The sequence below is a fragment of the Poecilia reticulata genome, chromosome 16 (genome assembly GCF_904066995.2).
Source record: "Poecilia reticulata chromosome 16, P_reticulata-male-v2, whole genome shotgun sequence".
Lineage (NCBI taxonomy): Eukaryota > Metazoa > Chordata > Actinopteri > Cyprinodontiformes > Poeciliidae > Poecilia > Poecilia reticulata.
The window spans coordinates 13,396,134-13,415,914 of NC_088845.1; the positions used below are offsets into that span (position 1 = coordinate 13,396,134).

The following is a 19,781-nucleotide window of genomic DNA, read 5'->3' on the forward strand; positions in this document are numbered from 1 at the left end:
TAGTGAGTCGATATTTTGCACAAGATTCCTACAAATTTTTCTCTTCAAAATTTTAGATACTCATTCCCAGATTATTTTTTGTGTCATTATGAATATTTAATTTGAAAACATTATTTTTTTTAACCCTTAAACCCTTGAAGCAACACAGTGTGGAAGCTAGCTTTCAATTCATCCATGTGGTAAAATTATATGTCATTAATTTTTCACTTCTTGAGCAACTTATGTTAGATAAATGGTGTAATGCTTCCAATTCAGGACTGGATTGTCCCAGATTAAGTGCTAATCCTCTGTGTTCTATCTAGTTTGATCTATGATATTGTTTTTATTTGTTTGGGATCCAAACTGACTCCAGTTCAAGCTTTCCAGTCTAACTGGGTCCATTTTAGAGAATAAATTAACCCCAAACCATCTTGTGACAGCGAGTGGGATTAACTGTTTGAGGTAAACTACAGAACAAAGGACAGTTATTCTGTTATTCCCCAATTTTCAGAGATCAGATTCAAGATTTGATCTTTTAGATATTAATAATAAATTATTGTAATCTGATTTATATCAGTTTATTTAACAATCAGTCAAAATGTGGTACAATAAATATGAATGTGAGCTGTTTGGTTTGAAATCATTGAATAGCAAAGTGTGGAAGAATGAACTTTTTTCTATTCTCAGTTCAAATTTTTTAAAAACTTGTACAAAATATAAAAAAATAAACACTTTTCCAGACTTTTTAACGCCACAGGATCTTTGTTTTTATAGCAACGACTCTGCTGGCTTTTAATCTTTCCATTCTTCTTTACAAGACACTTCAGTCAGATCAGATTGTGAGCATCTGTAAACATCAGTTTTTAAGCATTTGCTAAAGATGCTTAATTTGATTTAGACTTGGACTTTGACTAGACCAATTAAGATATGACTTCAGCCATTTTGCTCTAGTTCTGGCTGTATGTTTAGGTTTGTTTTCCTACAGAAAGTATCAAGTCTTTCCAGCTGCTCGGAGCTTTTCTTGTTCAGCTTTTGACTCTGGACCAGAGCTTTATACACATGCAAAAGCAGAGGATGATTAAATGGATGCAGGTCTGGGTCCAATCTGAAAAATGGAGCTGTAAGTAAGTACAGAAAAGAAGAAGCTGACTCAACAAGATTAAACAGAAAATAAACAACTACGACAGTGATGATTGCCTTGCATCTGGACGAGCGTTTGTGTTTAAAAACATTCGACGTCTTTGACTTTCACCTCCTCCTCCACGCCGGAGGGGGAAAAAAAAAAAAAAATACGACTGATGATGTGCTAAGAATAAAACCCCAGATGTGATTTCACCAGAGGGGGTAAAAATGAGATCTGTCCTGCAGGAAGGCGCTTTACATTATGTTGACACACTTTTTCAAGGTGACATTAAATGACACAAACCCCACAGAAAAGACGAAACGCCCAGCAGCAGCCGCAGCAGCGTGAAGGAATGGAGCTGCAGATTTTGAGACGTATCAATAAATGTGATCTGTGGGGCGGCAGCGAAGGCCGCAGGTCTGCAGGGAGGAGATTCCTCTGGTCGGTCTCACCCCCCCCCCCCACCCCCTCTCCCAAACACACACACAACCCTGAGCCTTCAGCAGCATCAGTAAATCACTCCTTTCAGCTCCTCCCTTCTTTCTCCTTCTCCCCAAATTTCCCTCTTTTCTCCGTTTTTCTTTCTTTTTTCCTTTTTTACAGCGCAGTCAGGAATGCTGGCTCTACAGGGTGGCTGCTGCTGCTGCTGCTCACTGGAGCGACTCACCTCCCATGTCTCACACTCATCCCATGTGTCTCTTATTAGCTACACTCACCCGAGAGAGGGAGGGATGGAGGGACGGAGGGAGGGAGAGGCTGGTGCAGAGGGGGAGGAGTGGGAGGAATTTGATATGCTTTGTGCACGAATGACTTGTATAAAACAAAAGACGGGGCAAAAACTCCGAAACACACACCAAGACTCGGGAAACTATAGCAAAAAAAGAGATTATAATTTATTCCCAGATTTTTTGTTTCTTTTGCCCTCATTTGCATCTTGTTTCACAAGGTAAATCGAAAATAAAAATTAAAAACCGACCGCCATACCATGAAAATGTAAAAAAATAATACAAATAATATGTGTTGTATATATAATTATATCATTATCAACAAATGGACGACATTAATCATAATAACAATACTATCATCATGAACAGAAACACTAAAATTGCTGGTCTCATGCATATCGAACGCCCCTCGGATACAAAAGAGGGGAGGATTTACTAAAAAGAGAACCAAAAGCTCCACCGGCTCAGAAGAAGCGCCTAGCTACATGCAACGACAGAAAAGAGACTCATGTACACATTCCTTCTGGCATCAAGTATTTTACAACATACTGTACTTCACAATCCTCCTCCCCTCCCGGCTAATATACTGTACAGAGCACGATACAAAACAAGGTTAATACAGGAAACGTTGGGACTCTGGTGCAGTTTGCAGGGACGATGTGCAACATTTTCACACCTTCTTCTTTTGTTAATCCTTCGAAACGTTCCCGTCCAGGTTCAGTTTGATGAGTTCCCTCTTTGTTTTCAGTGCTTTTCTTTTTTTGTTTGTTTTTCAGTCTGTTCTTGCACAGATTCACGTGTTTTGTTTCGACTTCTTGCCCGAGCCGCTCTGCATCGTGTCCCCTCCCTCACAGGGTCTTGTCACTCTCTTTCTTCAGGTGACTGAAAGATTAAAAAAAAAACACAAAACACACAAGAAGAAGAAGAAGAAGAAGAAGAAATGAGCTCGGGTTTACTTTAATGGAAAGATCAGCATCATTACATGTGGTTCACTGATGCATCTTTATAGATTGTGAGTAAAGTTTTTGATAGCATCCTCCACACACATGGTAAGCATTTCTAAGAAGCCTTAAAACAAATTCATCCGCAGCATGATCTCACACGGAAAAAGTAGAAAAATCCAACCTTTCGTTTGAGTGCTTTTATTTGTTTTTTAAAGAAGATGCTGCGGTTAACTCTTGGCAGCCCTAAAGGTGCATTTCCACTGAAAGAAACTTTTCAACATCCCCTACAGAAACCAGAACCAAATCAGCGTCGCGGAGCAGAAACTGAAAGGTGAAGCTTTGTGATGACCTTTGGTTTCGGCCCACTTCCTGTTCTGCAATTGTGTTTACAAACAAATTACTTAAACCGATTGCAGCTTTTTGGCCGATCACAGATCTTTAAAAATCCTGCCAATTCCGGTTTTAGCCAATACCATATTTTTTTATCTGAAATGTTGCTAAATAAAGCAAGAAAGTCGCCGAATTGGTAAAAGTGGGATGATGACATGACCTGGTGGGTCGGTCTGTCAGCCAAACCTCGATCACAGCAGAGCAGAAGAAGACAGAGGCTGATTTTTAGACATTTGCTGACATCTGATCCAATTTCCCCTAATTTAAACCCAGCCTCAGTTTTTACAGTTTGCTTTCAAATACATTAATCAAATCTGCCAACCTTAGTGGAAATATTTAAATCAAGGAAGCAGAGAGAAACACTCAAATCAAAAGATTGGCTTTATTTACTAGAGAAAGTCAGATTATTCCAACCTTCTTCTGAGTTAAAAGTGATTTTAATTCAGTGTTTAAACACAACGACATAAATTGCATTTTTTACTACAGGTTGTAATCTTTCCTCCTTTCCTCTCATGCACAGAGTAAAGATCAACAAACGTAAACTCTCCATATTTCCACATGGCTTGGAGAGGCTTTTAAACACGAGAAATAATCTCGGATTACATTTTGCTTTATTTTTAATGGCATTCTAGACTCTGTTGCATTTGTGCAAGTTAATCTAAACACAAGAAATAGTCAGGGAGATAAAGATATTCCAGAAAAAAACAAATATATGCATCAAGTCTGCCTTGGAGTAAAAGTCACTGGATCTCTTGTTCTTTAATGTTTTTTTACTCTTTAAATTTATTAGAGATAATACTGCACAACAACCTGATCGAGCGCCTGACAGACAATAAGTGAAAAAGCGAAAAGAAAATGTTTTACTTTAAAAGTTTATAACTAAATCTGACTGCCTGGAAGCAAAATCTAAACAAATTATTGGAGATTTAAAACTTTCAGTCGTGGATTTAGGGCGGGTTTAATACAAAGTTTCTCCACATTTGAGATCGAAATCCAGACTGTCATTACAGGCTTTATAATTGAAATTAATACCTGAATTATTAACATAATTTTACAGACATTAAAATATAAAATTTAGATTTTTCCGTAGGTCTTAAATCCAAAAAAGTCACCACATAGCAGAACCAAAAGCAAACAGGATGATAATGGATGTTAAAACACTCGGCATCAGTTTTATTTCTGTAAAGCAAAATCAATACTTTTGCATGGCGACATGCTCAACAGTGTGTTTCTGTGATAATGCTGAAGCAAAACCTGATTTATAAGATTCAGGAGGCAAGAATAAGAGAACAATCATCATTAGAAACCGTTCTTTAAAGTGTCCTTTGTGGACAACAACTTCAAGGCAGGTGGACATTTTCAAAAGTTGCAGCTGATCAGCCTCGCAAAAGCAAATTGATCTCTTTTTAACTTTTTGTCACATTGCAGCCTCTAACTTTAATGTATTTTACTGGGATTTATGTGATAACGGCATAATTCCTAAGTGGAAGTAAAATAAAACAAAAAAAATGTGGGGTAGATTTTAATTTTTCCCTCTAAACTAAAATATGCCTAAATAAAATTCAGTGCAACCGATTTCCTTTAGAGGTTTCTTTAAATCCAGTAAAAATCTGTTCTGTGAAAGTTTCAGAAAATTAGTGACAGAAAACTATGGAACTAAATTGGGGCCATAAAGTTTGTTGAAAAGAAAAAAAAATTGAAACTGAAATACTTTCTCGAAACCAAAAAGTCTGGAAAGTAGTTTTGAACATTTTTTCAGTTTCAACTTTTTCAAGTTTTATTTTTTTTCTTCTTTTGAACAAAATTTATGGCCCTAGTTTAGCTCCATAGAAAACCTAAGAAGAAACATTTTATGGTTAAAGCAAACTTAGGCTAAAAGACAACATCTCAAACTGGAAAAAAAGCTTTCCAGTTAAATTACAGGCCAGCATAATATAAATAAGCAGCAAATAAGCCAAAATTTTTACAAAAAAAACAACTTTTTTTTAATTAGACTAAATAGAACATATTTAGTTTTGGGTAAATATGTTCCACCCAAAACTTCTCGAGTGGTAAAAGGTTTAGCTTTAGTGGGTCAAATTCTGTAATTAAGCAACTTTTTAAATCCAACTGTTAATGAGTTAATAAAAAAAAAAAAAAAAACTCAAAATACTCAAAAGTTTACTCCAATACTGAATTGATGCTAAGTGAAGCAGAAACGGTTGAGGTTTTGATGTTAGAAGTTATTTTTTTGCAATTTAATAATGTATTTCAGACATGAATAAAACAACAGAAACAAACATAAATAACTACACGAATAAACAAAAAACAAAGTAAAACAACAATGAAAATAATGCAACAAAACCAACAAAGAATGTCAACATAGCGTGTCCAAAAGGGAGAAGGAAGAAGCTTATTTAATAAAACAAAACAAAAACTATAAATTACCAGCTGATTTTAACTACAGATTATCGAGCTTCCACTAAAGGAATGATAAGTCATTACATTTTAGGCAACAAAATTATTATTTTCTTATTTAAAAAGTGAATTTAAGTTGTTTCTTTGCATCTTTTAATGTAATATATTGTATAAAAAAGGCTAACCTGGTTAATTGAAAAACCTGCAAAAAGATATTTTTCTCCAATTGATCGTCAGAATAATCGATTACAGTTCAGACAAAACGAACGGATGGCTTTAGCACCTGTAATACTCGTCCTGTGTGAGGGAGTGGTGGTGATGGTGGTGGATCCACTGCTGTTCCAGGGCCAGTCTCTGGATCTGCAGCTCCGCGCTCTGGGCCTGCTGCATGGCCTGGAGCTGATGGGCCGCTGACATGGGACCAGTGAGGGAGGAAGGCTGGGGCAAGTCACGGAAAGGAGCACCTGTCCCCACAGCAAAAAAGAGGGTCAGAGGTCACCGTCGAGAGAAAAGCGGCATGTCCGTAATCGTTTTTAGCACTGTGTTGTTTTTAGAGAAGAAAACTGAACGAGTACATGGACGAGGAGCCTTCTCCTCACCGAACAGCTGTTGGCGAAGCACCTCGCTGTCAGTGAGGGGGTGAGCCAGGATGGGCGTGCCGAGCGCTGCTCCTGGGTAGGGAAGGCGAGCCAAAGGAGACCCCGACGCCAACGGGTCCATCAGGGGGTGAACCCCGCCCGCCGCTGGATGCCAGTGATGTAATAGGAAATACAGGACACATTTAAAGTGAGTCAAAGCAGGATCTTCAAAAGACGCTTTACAGTCAGGAGCTTTCATTAGATCAGATCAAAAGAAAGTCAGGGAATAATGTTGAATATGATTAGTAGAACAAATATTTAATCATACAATCACACGACTTTTATTTGGTGTTATTCCAGAAAATAAAACGTAGAAAACATTCAAACAAGCGAGAGGAGAATAAGGCTTGTTATATAGAGAAACTGATGCATTTTTATATGTTTTTTCTGATATCACAAAAAATGATTATTTATGAAAACAAAGTGGCGATTGGAGAAAACTCTTGTTTACGTGTGTAGACATCATTACAATCTATGACATGATTCCCAATTGACATTGTCTGAATGTTTTAATAACTATATTCTAATACACTATCTAAAGTACTTCAACCCAAATACCTGGCTTTATAAATTAATCTCCAAACTCCTAACAGGAAGTCATGGTTGTTTTGAAGCATTCTGATTGGCTGGCAGGTTTTAGCTTCGCATTACACTTTGGTGCGTTTAAAAAAACGTCGCTCAGTGGCAGATCTGTGCGGGTTCATGTGGATGAAAACTTTTCTGAAACTGATCCTGTGTGTCCGGTATTATTTTTTAAAACAACATGGAGTGTACTAAAAGATAAGCATGAATTATTTACATGTCAGAGCTGAATGACTTGATAATTTAAAGACATAGTGAGACTCAAAATACCTAAGAAAAAGATAAACATTAAACCACCTAAAGGAAAGTAAAATAAATACTAATTGAGATTAAAGATTACAAGAAAGTCTGGCACCTTGGAAGGAAACTGTAAATAAAAGAGAAAATTACTTTTTCACATATTTGTAAATGTTGAAAAAATTCTGGCCCTGGTTTTCTTTCATCGATTTATTTGCACTACAGCAGGGAAAATAAGAATTTCATACACTGACAAAGTTTCCCGAAGAATAAAGAGGTCTGTAAATTTCATCAAACTGTGAGACGGAATAGAATAAAAATATCATTTACAGTCCCACAGTGGGGCATTTCAAGTTTAACGGCAGCAAGTCAAAGGTATGTACAGAGATAACATATATACAAGCAAGAGTAAGAGGCTGTAAATAATACTATACAGTTATTAAAATAATTTTAAACCTGTGGTCTTAAGCTGCATTCCTCGAGGGTTGGAGTCCTGCAACTTTTACATGTGTCCCTTGCCCTACACTCGTGCATTACAAGGTGAAACTGCCTCACTAGAACACAGTCATACTCTACAGAGCTCTGCTAATGAGCTGATATTGAAGCTGTGCTGAAGCAGAAAGACATCTAAACGTTGCAGGACTCTGGGTGCTGAGGAGGACTGGAGTTTGAGACCACTGTTTTGGAAGTTGTCTGTTTTTTCAAATGAATTAGGACTATTTTGCACCATTGAATCCAAAAATGACATAAATTTTTCTCAATCAGGTTAGGTTTTTATAAAAATAACATTTTTGTGACATTATTAGTTAATTTCTGTTTATATTTCTCATCCAAAAAAGGTCTTAGGAGAAAAAAGAACGTTTCTTAACAGAGTGTATTAATGAAATGTTACAAACTTGGATTTCTGTAAATTGTACAGTATACACTATTAAGGGTAACGATATGTAAATTGAACATTACGTCTCCATTGTGTAAAATTATCCATCTCTTTTCTGTCCTGACGGACTTTCTCCTCTTGATCATCACTCATTGATCCCAGACTCTCAGCAAACCGATCCATATGTGAGAACAAGTTGTGCATTTTGATGCTCATGTTGCTCCATAGTTCAGAAAGCTGACCAGATTGAGCAAAACCAATGAGATTTTTTTTTTACCCTAAAACAGTTGAAAAGCTGTTTTTTGGCTGCTGACCAGTGTAATCATTTACAATCATTGTAAGTAAGAACGAAGTTTGACTCTTTGAGTTTGGACTTTTGTTGCATTTTGAGATCTGGAAACAGCATAATCTGTTAACTACTAACTAAGCAGATGTTTTGAAGTAACGTTTTGTGTCTAACTTGGCTCATAGTGACAGATCTGTGGTTTGTGGTGTGAGCTGACTCTGACAGCAATGGTAATAGCAGTTGGTACCTGTGTCTTGCTGGTGCAGGTGAAGATGTGAGTGGATGTGTGAATGCTGGTGATGATGAGGCGTCACATTCAACATCTGCAGACGCCCCAGGTTCTCTCCTCCACCTCCTCCCCCTGTTCCACCTCCATTCCCCCCTCCTGCTCCTCCGCCTCCGCCTCCCCCACTCCCTCCCCTTTCTCGCTCCCTCTCTCTTTCTCGCTCTCTGTCCCCAAAGGCCGGCAAAGCTGCTCTGTCCCGCTCCCTCTCCCGTTCCCTCGCTCCGCTCCTGTCACGCTCGTACGAGGCAGGGGAGCGCGTGGGAGTTGGATAAGTCTCGGGCGGAGCAGCTGGGGCAGGAGGCGGAGGCACGTGAGAGGACAGGGAGTTAGGGAAAGAAGAGTGGGGCACTGGGTGATGAAGTGAGGAAGAGTTGGAGGTCGGTGGAGCAGGTTGAGGAGGAGCGGCTGGAGGTGCGGAAGGTGGTGCTGGGGCTGAGGGGGCGGCCAGTGGGGCAGATGAAGGGTGAGAGGGGAGGGAAGGTGGAAGGAGGGATGAAGGAGGAGGATTAGATAGTGACTGTGGAGCAGGAGGTTGTGGAGGTCGGGTCACTTGTGCCAGGGTTGGGTTTTGAAGGTGTGGAGGTCCAGGTGGAGCGGGAGGAGGAGGAGTGCCATAGAGTGATACTTCATTAGCTGCTGCACCTCCTGCAAGCAGCAGGGAGTGAGCATGTGCATGGGCGTTGCTGTGGGCATGGGCATGGGCATGGGCATGCGAATGAGCAAGCGCAATAGCTGCAGGATCGGGTATGGATCCCACAGGATAAACCCGCTCATCACTCTTAAACTCATATCCAGGCTTTAGCCGATCTCGATGAGCTGCCATTGCGTGAGGGAAACCCACGCCTCCCAAACCTGCACCGCCGATTCCTCCTGGTACAGGGCCCCCGGCCACCCCAGGGTGCCCAGGAACACCTGGACCACCTTCAAGGCTGCCACCGTACAAAAAGCCCAAGATGGCTGCTGCCGTTGCTGCATCGGTGGGTAGGTGGTGTGGGTGGCTCAAAGCATGGTTTTGTAATTGAGGGAGGAAGAATGAGGGGTGGACATGGGGGTGACCATGGTGAACTTGAGGGTGGTGTGCCTGAGCACGACTGGCTGCCCCAAGAGGAGACATGGCATGTGGGCGAGCGTATTCGCTCAGGGTTCTCAGGGCTGGTGTGTCAGGTCCTAAATATGGACCTCCTAACCCAATCCCCAGGGCCCCCTGAGGCCCACCAACCACTGCCGACGCCCCACCCATGGTGGGTAAGAGAAGGGAGTGGGGAATAGCGTGGGACAGAGAGGGGTGGAGATGATGTGTCTGTGGAAGATGAGCGTGTGGATGTGAGGGGTGGTGCTGGGGGTGAATGGGAGGGTGGGCGACTACGTTGGCGGTGGAAGAGGCAGAGGAAGAGGAAGGGTCAAGAATGATGGAGGACGAGGGGGGGAAGAAGAGCGAGGAACCCTGGCGTCCCCCTCCAGCAGCACTGACATCCTTCTGGTGCTGGAAGAGAAAACAGATGGACAGTAAATCATGTGTATGTGACCTACGTTCCTCCCCTCACTTCAACAGATCAATTTAATCTACATCGAATCCATAAAATCTGACACTGGACATAATTATCACGCTGAAATGTGCACACCTGTAGATGCCGATCCAGTTCTCTCTCACGCTCTCTTTCCCGTTCCCTTTCTTTCTCTCTCAGGTCTCTGGCCCTCTGCTCAACTTCCCTGCGAGCTCTTTCAATCATCTCGTTCCTCTTTTTCCACAGTTTGGAGCCGTCCAACGGGACAAAGAGGACATCGCTGCGGGCACAGGAATTTCCGCTGCCTCTGTCAAGGACCTTGTGAAACCTAGAATCATTGGACAAAGTGTTTACAACTATTAGGAGTCAGTCTAATGTTAAGAACTAAAAGCTCTTTGCAATACACCTCTTGAATTTTTTCACATAACAACCACAAACTTCAGTGTACTTTATTGGGATTTTATGTGTGTATAGGCGTAAAGCAGTTAGGCCCAGGAAGTGTGGTGAGATTGTTGAGCTGTTGAGAGAAAGTCAGAAGAGCAGTTTGTCACAAGGAGACACAAGTCCAAAATCTAAATGATAATATCAGTTAAAAGTATTGAAAAGTGACTCAGTCTGTTTTGAAAAAAAAGAAAGGGAAGCATCTTCACGGGCAAAAAGATAGAAGATACACACATCAAAGGACTAATTCCAGGAAAAGGTATTAACTCAGGCAGGGCATGCCCTTAGCATGCCCTTAGATTTTTAATTCTAAAATACTCTAAAGATAATTTTCCGTCCATTACAAAATTACACTGTATTTTATGTTGGTATATCACATAAAATCCAAAGAAATACGTACAAGATTGTGAGTATAGTGCAGAGGTGCTCAAGTCCAGTCCTCGATAGCTACCGTCCTGCAACTTTTAGATGCATTCTTATTCCAGCAGACTGGGATCAAATGGCTGAATTCCCTCATCAGCACTCATTCAGCTCTGAACAGGCCTGGTAACGAGCCATTCATTTGATTCAGGTGTGTTGGAGAAGGGATGCATCGGAAAGTTGCAGGATGGTAGCGCTCGAGGACTGGACTTGAGCACCCCTGGTCTAGTGTGATAAAATGTTAAATGTGAAAAATCTCAGAGGTATTAATACTTTTGCAAGGCTCTTCATTCCAGTTTGATTTTACCGTGCTGATTGGCTGGCGTGAATAGGAATATCCACGTGTTTTGGTTCAGGTGAGGGACTTCTTAACACTGGGGGAGGGCTTTCAGTTTCTTCCTGGTCCTCTGGTGGTTCTTCCTTGATGACGGCTGTTGGAGGTAGACCTGAGTCTGAGTGTCCCTCCACACCAGGAAGTGATGAGGTCAAGGCAGGTGTTGAGACGTTGTTGTTGTTGTTGGTGGAGTTACTAAGAGGTGGTGGGGCCTTCGAGACATTCTGAGGCGAGGGTGCCTGTGAGTTTGTGTTGCTGCTACTGCTGACTGCGCTACTGTTGCTACTGCTGTTTGCCATGGTGCTGCCATTGCTTCCGTTGGAGTGATATGTGCCACTGAACTGAGGATGATTGTTCAAAGTGCCATGGAAAGACGAAGGGCGGCATCCAGGTGAACAGCTGGATGACACACCTGGAACGGGAAGTTGTGAGGTGGGTGCAGAGGAAGAGCCAGAGGGAAAGGATGAGAAGGCTCCCATCTGATTGGTAGATGGGCTAGGTAAGGGAGATAGAGGTGTTGGAGGAGTTTGAGCAGAGGACTGATAGAGTGGAGGCCGTGTACTAGGTCCCATAGTTGATTGGGGTGCCTGGGAATGAGAGCTTTGAGGGGGGTGTACAGGTGGCTGAGGAGGTGGATGTGGGTATTGTCCATGATGGCTGGAAGAGGAGGAAGGAGAGAGTGCAGGAGGCTGATTAGGGCCTCCACGGCTTTGGTAGAGAGCAGACTCTCGCAGGTTTGAATCCCTCTCTCTGTCTTTGGGCCCAGGCTGGTAGTGGGGGTGAGGTGGGTGGGCGTGTTGGGTTCCTCCTGTCCCTGGGTACTCTCGTCCCAGGTTTGGAGTCACTCCAGGGGAGCTTAGGTACTCTCGATTTGTGCCAGCAGAAGGAGGTGCCGCAGCTGGAAAGTCTTTTCCTCCACTTGGAGGATAGTCTCTGTGGAAGTGATCTGCTCCAGTTGAAGGCATTTGTGTCTGGTCCATGGGTGGGGGGAAATCCCTGTTGGATGAATTTGGGGGATGAGAATGGGGATGCTGGGGAAGAGAGGAATGAGAAGGGTGACTGAGGTTGTTTTGGGGTGATGCAGGTGGGTCACGGTTCAGCATGGGGGCGACTGGTAGACCACTGGTTGAACTTGGGGGGTTCCCTTGTGGTATGGAGTTGTTATTAGGGTTGCTGTTGCTCACAACCTCTCTTGTCTGGCTCCCAAACTCACTCCATCTGTTGCCATCTTTGTCTCTTGGGTGCCCTCCTGTGGGTACAGTGGGGCCAAAGTCTCTATTCTGATTTTGATTTGGCAGATTAAACTCCCTTCCTCCTTCCCGTTCCCTTTCGCGCTCCCTGTCCCTGAATGCTGAACCAAAGTCTCTTCGATCTGGACCTAAGTTGGGTCCATCTCTTCCTGAGCCTTGGTACTCCCTGTTCTGCCCTACGGGCATCCCCCCAAACTCCCGAGCTGGAATGCTGTTGGGGACACTCATTGCACCACAGCCATTATTACTACTCCCCCCTCCATTACTGTTGCTGCTGTTGCCAACAGGAGCAGAAAACTCTCTGGTGATCTCTCTCCCACCACACTCTCCTCTTACTCCCCTCTCTCTCTCTCCTGTGGGGCCCCTCTCTCTGTCCCCTCCCCCTCCAGCGTACCTGGGAAGGTACTCTCTGTGAGGGTGGGGGTGAGGATGGGGAAGGTAAGAGGGGTGGGACGAGGAGTGGCGAGAGGATGGCGGGTTGTAGACGGAGGGAAGTTGCTGCTGCTGCACGGGGGGCTGGTGCTGTGGGTGGTGGCTGCCAGGATAGCGGGAGTAGCCCCAGCTCCCCTGGCAACCAGTTGTTGCCCCGCCCTGCCAACTGGAGCTGTAGTGGTGAGGATGGCTAGAGGGCTGGGTCTGAGGCTGAGACTGGGACAGGGGCTGCGGGCTGCACTGTGGCAGCAGAGAAGGAGGCGTGGACTGAGCCTTGTCCATGAGTTTCTCTGTTTTTTCAGTTTTGTCTCTTTCTGTTTTAACCTCAGCCGGCAGGTTTTGTCCAAGCTCCAACGGCTTCAGGGCAGGTGGAGGAGGAAGAGGAGGGGGCAACGAATGGGGAATGTTGGGGCTGTTATGTGAAAAATCTCCTCCAGAAATGGTTGTCTTGTTTATGCACTGTGTGCTGGCTTTGGAAGTCATTCTGTTGCTTTCAACACCTGCTGGTGAGCCATACTCAACTTTACACATCAATTTGGAGTCCAGGGAGAAATATGATTTTCTCCCACTATTGCTGTCATTCGATGAATCTCCTCCTCGAATAGAAGGAGTTAGACTAGAGGAAGAGCAGGGAGTAGAAGGGGGCTTCAGAGATGAAGAATCTTCAATTGTCTCTACGTCTCGTTTTTCTCCATCGCCACACGATTCTTCTCCTCTCCCCTCTCGTAATGTTCTCCTATCCTCCCCAGTCACTTTCCCTGCACCAACCTCTTTACCTTTCTCACGTTCTCCTTGCTTTGGTGAATCGGGCCCATCAGAATCAGAGTCCAGGCTACCCAAAGGGGAAGCGGAAAGACTCGGAGATGAGGATCGATTGTCCTGGTCTATATCCCGCCCGCTGCTCAGGCTGCTACTGCTATTGGCCAGGCTCCCTACGGCTGAACTCCTACTGCCCTGGGATTGGCCATCTTCATTGTCACTCTCCCGAGATTGGCTTGCAGCTGAGGTTGGAGGTGGAACAGTGGAAGTTGTTGAGCTTTCAGTCAAGTGTGTTGATGTTGGAGGATTTGGGTTTGGTGCTGAATCCTAACAAAAAAAAAAAACGAGTAGCATTAGAGTGAGGTAGAGTCAAAAATAGATTTTTGTCAAAGACAGCAAGGTGCAAGTTGCTTAATAAGGGATCTTTATATAAGAAGCTGACGACATGTAACACAAACCTGAACTTTCTGTCTCTTTGGAGGTGATACAAGTTCCTCCCCCTCACTCTCCGATGAATCATGTCCTTGTGATCTGCAACTGAAGCGATTTCCAGCCAGTTCCTCACCACCACCTCTCTGCTAAAACAACACAAGACTTTTAATTTTGTTGTACTGAATCCATAATAGGCTCATATCTGTTTTTAGAACAAAGCCTGCAGCTGCATGCGTTTAAACACGAAGCATCAAAGGTTTCAACGTGCTGACAAAAAATGACTTAAACAGTTCTTAACACTGCAAGGGTATGTCTGTAGCAACCATACTGATGACTCACTTACACACACACACACACACACACACACACACGCACGCACGCACGCACGCACGCACGCACCCACACACACACACACACCAAATTCAAAATAGGCTGTTTTTCTTTGTTTCATTACTTTTATCATTTGCATGCATGCATATTATTACAGTCAGGACAGTGAGAGGTAACAATGAGCACAAAGAGATGAGCTCTAACCGTCTGCCGGTCGGTGCGTTCAGGGCGAGTTGGGCTGGTGTGCGGGCGCCTGCCCCTTCTCTCCTCACTCGCCCCCCTCCTTCGCCCACTGCGCATGGGCATCTGCAAAGTCCACCAAAAGGGGAAAACATGGTGGGGTGGTGCAAAGTGTTAAATGTTTATGTGTTAGAGAATAGAAAAAAGGAGAACAAGAGATAATTGAAAGAAAAACAAGAGTTATTTGAAACAAAAGGGGTGGGGAGGTAGTTTAGGGTAGCAGTAGTAAAGGGAAAAATGAAGAAAAGAAGAAAGGGCAGGAACAACAACAAAGAGAAGGAGAGAATGACTAACCTGACATTTTGAAAAATTATCTAATTTCTTACTAATTATGACATAGTAAGACAAACATTGAGAAATTAAGCATGTATGTACCCTATGACAATTCTGCAAAAACAGAAAAGCTAGGCCTTGCGCATACCGATTCTTTGTGCGTCCTTGTTTTCATTATCTTTCCTTTATAATGTCCATTTCACAACAGAAGCCATTCCAGGAACAGAACTGGTTCCAGTTGTTTACCAATTGCAAGAGCTACAAAAACCTGCAGAGAAACAGAAGAGAAGAAGGCATGAGTCAACCTGAAGGGAATTCTGCTCAAGTACTCAATGTTTCTGTGAAAAAATAAAAAACACAATGAAAGGACGCGGTGGTCATTGACGTCATTTTGCTATCTGTGCTCGCAGGGGAGTTTGTGAACCGGAGACATTTTTAAAGACATGCGAGACTATAAGACCAGAAAAACAGCATTTAAATTCGCTGCATGCTCCACACTGTATCGGCACCACTGCTCTTTGCTGCACTCAAAACAATCTCCTCTCTGCTCTTGGGTTTCAGCACAGCAACGGAGAACTACAATCTCAAGAGGTTCATCCACTCTGACTGTCAGAATTCACCGTTTGGTAGAGCTGCAACACTGGGATACTGGCATTTTGGAATGTAGTCTGCAGGAGACATACTGGGAATGAGAGCCACAACCCCCCCCCCTCCTTCTTCCACCTTCCCCACAACAACCCACAGCTACTTGTGGTTAACCTACATGACCTGGTTATGGTCAGAAGAATCACAAGCTTATTTATTCAGCAACCCATTAGGGGAACGAACAATGTCAAGATTCTTTTTTCCATGTGGTTCTGCTCGACAGTGAACAGTAGGCACTCATCGGGTTGGTCTAATCCATTCATTCATGTGCCACTATGATGAAAAAAATGGCTCATGAATATTAAATGAGGTTAAAAATAGTGTGCAGGGTTGTAAGAGAAAAGAAAGAACAGCTAGAGTAGAGCCAGAGTGTATGAACACTGTAGATGAGTCATGTAGCAGCTTTACTACACACACATTAATTAAATAAAAGGCTCCTGTAGCAAGTGTGAAATCAGGAAAGTCACAATCACTGATATTAATGAATATACACTCACTGGTCTCTTCATTAGTCACACCTGTTCAATTGCTTACAAAATAAATAGCAACTTAGCCGATCACATGTCAGCAACTCCATGTATTTATTCATCCAGATGTGCTGAGGAGGATATGCTGAAGTTCAAAGCACCAGCAGCAATATTTAAGAGATTCTGAACGTGGTATAGTTGTTTGTGTCAGGCGAGCTGGTCTGATTATTTCAGAAGCTGTTGATCAGCGGAACTGTCACGCATGACAGTGTTTCTGGTTTATGGAGAGTTGAGAAAGAAAATATCAAGCGAGCGGCAGTTATGTGGACAGAAACGCTTTGTTGAAGGCAGAATGGCTCATAGGGCCAGAAAGGCAACGGTAGCTCAAGTTACCACTAGAGCAACCAAGGAAAGTGAAATACAAAACACTTTGACCCTTAAAGCAGACAGACTACAACAGCAAAAGACCATTCCCGTCAGCTAAAAACCTAAAAATAACACTAAAGTTGAACAGGATGACCAAATCTGCCATATTGATACCTTAGGGTCATAGACGACATGAAAGCATGAATTCCTTCAGCCTTGTTTCAATGGTTCGGGTTGGTTATAGTTCTTCTATCCCTATTGTTTCACTTATCTGAGACTGGGTTGGAGTCTCGGATAAAGAAATGCAGACATCCTTCTCCCCCAGTAACACTATTGCTCATTCTGGGGGTCTCAAGGTATTGCTACACCAATGTAATCAACTAGCAGGTTCTGCTCTGGGATGTCTTCTCAGTCTGATCTATCCAGTAAACCTCCAAAGGAAGGCATCTTGATCAGGTGCCCAAATCCCCTCAAGTCACCCCTTTTGATGTGGAAGAGCAACTCCATACTGAACTCCCTCAAAGATGATGGTATTCCACGTCCTACATCTAAGGCTCAGTCCAACCGCTGCATGGAGGAGTGGTGTGATGGTCTGGGAAAAATTAGTACCAACTAGTATCATTTAAATGCCAAAGCCTACCTGAATATCGCTGATGATCATATCTGCTGGTTTATAACCATAGAGTGCCCATCTTATGACGGCTACTTCCAGTATGAAGGGCAACATGTCACAAAATCAGATAATCTCAAACTGCTTTCTTGACAATGACTAAATAAGCCTCTACAGTCACCAGATTTCAATAAAGAATAACCCTTTTAGGATAAGGTGGACATGAAGATTTGCAACACAGATGTAAAGCAGATAAATCTGCAGCAACTGCGTGATGCGATTACATCAACGTGGACCAAAAACTTGGAGTAATGTTTCTGATACCTTGTTGAATCTACTCCACGAGGAATTAAGGTAGCTCTAAAGGCAAAAGGGAGGTCCAGCCTGGTTATACCCAAGTGGTGGACCAACATATCTTATCGCTGAGTCTTGCCAACCTTTGGTGTAGGGGGATATGTTCTTGGCACATTTTGGGCCCCTTGATACCAATTAAGAATAGCTTAGACTTAAAAGCCTGCTGAACATGCCAATGAATTCTCTGTAACAGCCTATGCTGTCACCAGATCTCAAAGAAATAGAGGACATTTGTCAATGAGACAGAGAAGTTCAACCAACAAATCTGCAGCAACTGAATGAACCATCCTCTCAAAATGGACCAAAATATGTGTTCCACAAATTATTCATGTCTATTAAATCATGTACTAGCCAATGCGTAAGGCATAGTCCCTTAATTTACCTGCAGATAAATTGATTAATAACGCAGCAGCAGCAGCAGCATCCAGTAGGGGGTCTGAACAATGCCTCTCAGTTACAGGTGGCATCCTTGCTGGCCTGCCAGTGGTCCACCGGTCATCAAACACCAGCACTGTCACCACCAACTCGCAGCACATGCATCATCAACAAACTGGCCTCTTCTCTCTGCGTGTGTGTGTGTGATGCAAAGCAGCAGCATGCAGTGGCTCTGCTTACATCACCAACGATCGTGCACCGCAACGACTCTTTTCTTCCTGCAAAAATGTTACTGATACACATGCAGAGGGGGGGACCGAGCATAGCTGCAGCCTATATGCTACCAACAGCGGAGCCCCAGCCAGCCAGCCAGCCAGCTCCTCCACGGCGACGTGTTCAGCAGCACATACATGACTCCCCAGTCTGCACGGATGTCTGTTTTCAAAGCGATGCACATGTTAGAAAAAGGTGAATCGGAATGGCGATTTGCTTTGGCTCCCCTCAGACCCCATTTTTTTCCCCCTCGCAGGAATGTGGATGCACCGCGTAGTGCAGCATTTATTCGCCAGGACGTAATTTTTTAGATGTAGCAACGCAGATTGATGATGATTGTGATGATGAGGATGATGATGATGATGATTAGCGCACAAAGAGTAGGTACAAAAAATGGCATGGTGAGAACAAACGTGGCTCACAAACAGAGGAGTGTAAGAATCCATTTTCTGCTTCTTACCTATAATATCCAGCGATGCGTTCTCCCACTTTGCCTTTCCCTTTCTCTCCTTGTATGTGTATGTGTGAGTGTTTTTTTTCCTCTTTTTTTTTTTTTTTTTTTTGCTTTATGTTGCACGCCGACACGCACACCTCAGGGCCCAGGCGTCTGTCAGCAGAGCCTGGCGCTGGCTCATGTTGCAGCGGGATCCGATCATAACAATAACGCAGAAGAAATCGCCTGCTACTCCTTGCAGGGGAAAAAAAAACAGGGGTGCCAACTGCAGACTGTACAAATTGATGCCTCTTCCCCACCCCCTCTAGGTCCCCCCCCTTTTTTTTTCCTATTTTGCACCCCCCATCTCTCTCTCTCCCCCCTCTTTCTTCAAGACGACTTGCACTTTTTTGTACCCCCTCTCCAGTCTTACAGTCAAAATATTTAGCGAGAGCGAGCGAGAGGGAGAGAGAGAGGGATGCACGTCGGGTGAGGGAAAGGGAGAGTGGTGAGGGCGTGATTTGCATAAGGAGAGAAGGGGGGAGACAGGAGGAGGAGGGGGGAGGAAGAGAGGCGCAGAGAGAGGGCCAAAACTCTGAAGAGGGAGGGGATCAAGAGGGAGGGTCTCCTTAGACTAGTCCCTCCAGAGTCACCTTTACTACACGGAGAGCTTGAATAACTCGCCGCAGTAAACCTCAACGAGCAAAAACAACAACAAAACCATAAATGTCTGGTTTTAATAGGTAAATGTGTGCGCTTCCGAGATTTTTCTACTGTGTCTTAACAAAGGAGCCTCGGACTCGTTTGGAAACAGTTGAATGTGTCTGTCTGGGAGAGGGTTGCAGCGGTGTGTCCAGTCAAGCGGCTCTGCAGACCTCCTCCTCCTCCCCGCTCCTGTCGTTCACTCCTTCTCCTCTCCCCTTCGCACAGCCCCCTGTCCCGTCTCCTATTGTGTGGTTACCGTGGCAACCCGTCCGGAGACTGTGCGTGGTGCGCCTGCGTGGCTCCAGCCTTCCTTCATCATCATCATCGCCACCAGCAGCAAGCAGCCCGAGGAGGAGCAGCGGCGGCGGCAGCAGCAACAAGCGGCTTCGGCTGTAGGAGCGCCTCTCTACTGGCGCGCCCTCTGCTGGCGGCTCCCGGAACTGACACTAAATGGGACACATTTGGTTTGGAAATAGGATAAAAGTAGCAAAAATACTCTGGTTAGGTGCTACCAAAGTTAGTTAGAGATGCCCAAAAAGTGTACTCGAGTAAGAGTAACACAACTTTTTTACTTTTACTTGAGTATATATTGTAGTAAACTTGAAATGAGACGAATTTAACTTACAACCTTTCAGTCAGGTATATTTAAGACGTTATTTAATATTGATGAAAA

General features: G+C 43.7%; 1 protein-coding gene across 3 annotated transcripts; it reads right to left on the minus strand.

Annotated features, from left to right (window-relative positions):
• Positions 1 to 1,971: 1,971 nt before the first annotated feature.
• On the minus strand, positions 1,972 to 18,895 carry atn1 (atrophin 1). 3 transcript variants are annotated; one of them, XM_008431408.3, is made up of 10 exons: positions 18,431 to 18,895; positions 15,029 to 15,148; positions 14,572 to 14,673; positions 14,064 to 14,180; positions 11,138 to 13,932; positions 10,087 to 10,297; positions 8,426 to 9,947; positions 6,134 to 6,301; positions 5,842 to 6,022; positions 1,972 to 2,709 (listed from the first exon to the last, which is right to left on the minus strand). In XM_008431408.3, exons 2-10 carry the CDS (start codon positions 15,053 to 15,055, stop codon positions 2,676 to 2,678), a joined length of 5,157 nt encoding a protein of 1,718 aa, XP_008429630.1. In that variant the 5' UTR covers positions 15,056 to 15,148; positions 18,431 to 18,895; the 3' UTR covers positions 1,972 to 2,675. The 3 variants fall into 3 exon arrangements, with proteins under 3 accessions (XP_008429630.1, XP_008429629.1, XP_008429631.1); XM_008431407.3 differs by having other exon boundaries at positions 14,064 to 14,183; XM_008431409.3 differs by having other exon boundaries at positions 6,158 to 6,301; positions 14,064 to 14,183; positions 18,431 to 18,893.
• Positions 18,896 to 19,781: the final 886 nt, after the last annotated feature.

Coding starts and splice junctions, on each gene's coding strand:
- atn1 (XM_008431407.3), bottom strand. CDS start 15,055: ATGAAAACAAGGACGCACAAAGAATCG. Junction 14,184..14,571: donor AACGCACCGACCGGCAGACG/GTTAGAGCTCAT, acceptor GTGTTGTTTTAG/CAGAGAGGTGGTGGTGAGGA. Junction 10,298..11,137: donor CACGCCAGCCAATCAGCACG/GTAAAATCAAAC, acceptor CAATGATTCTAG/GTTTCACAAGGTCCTTGACA.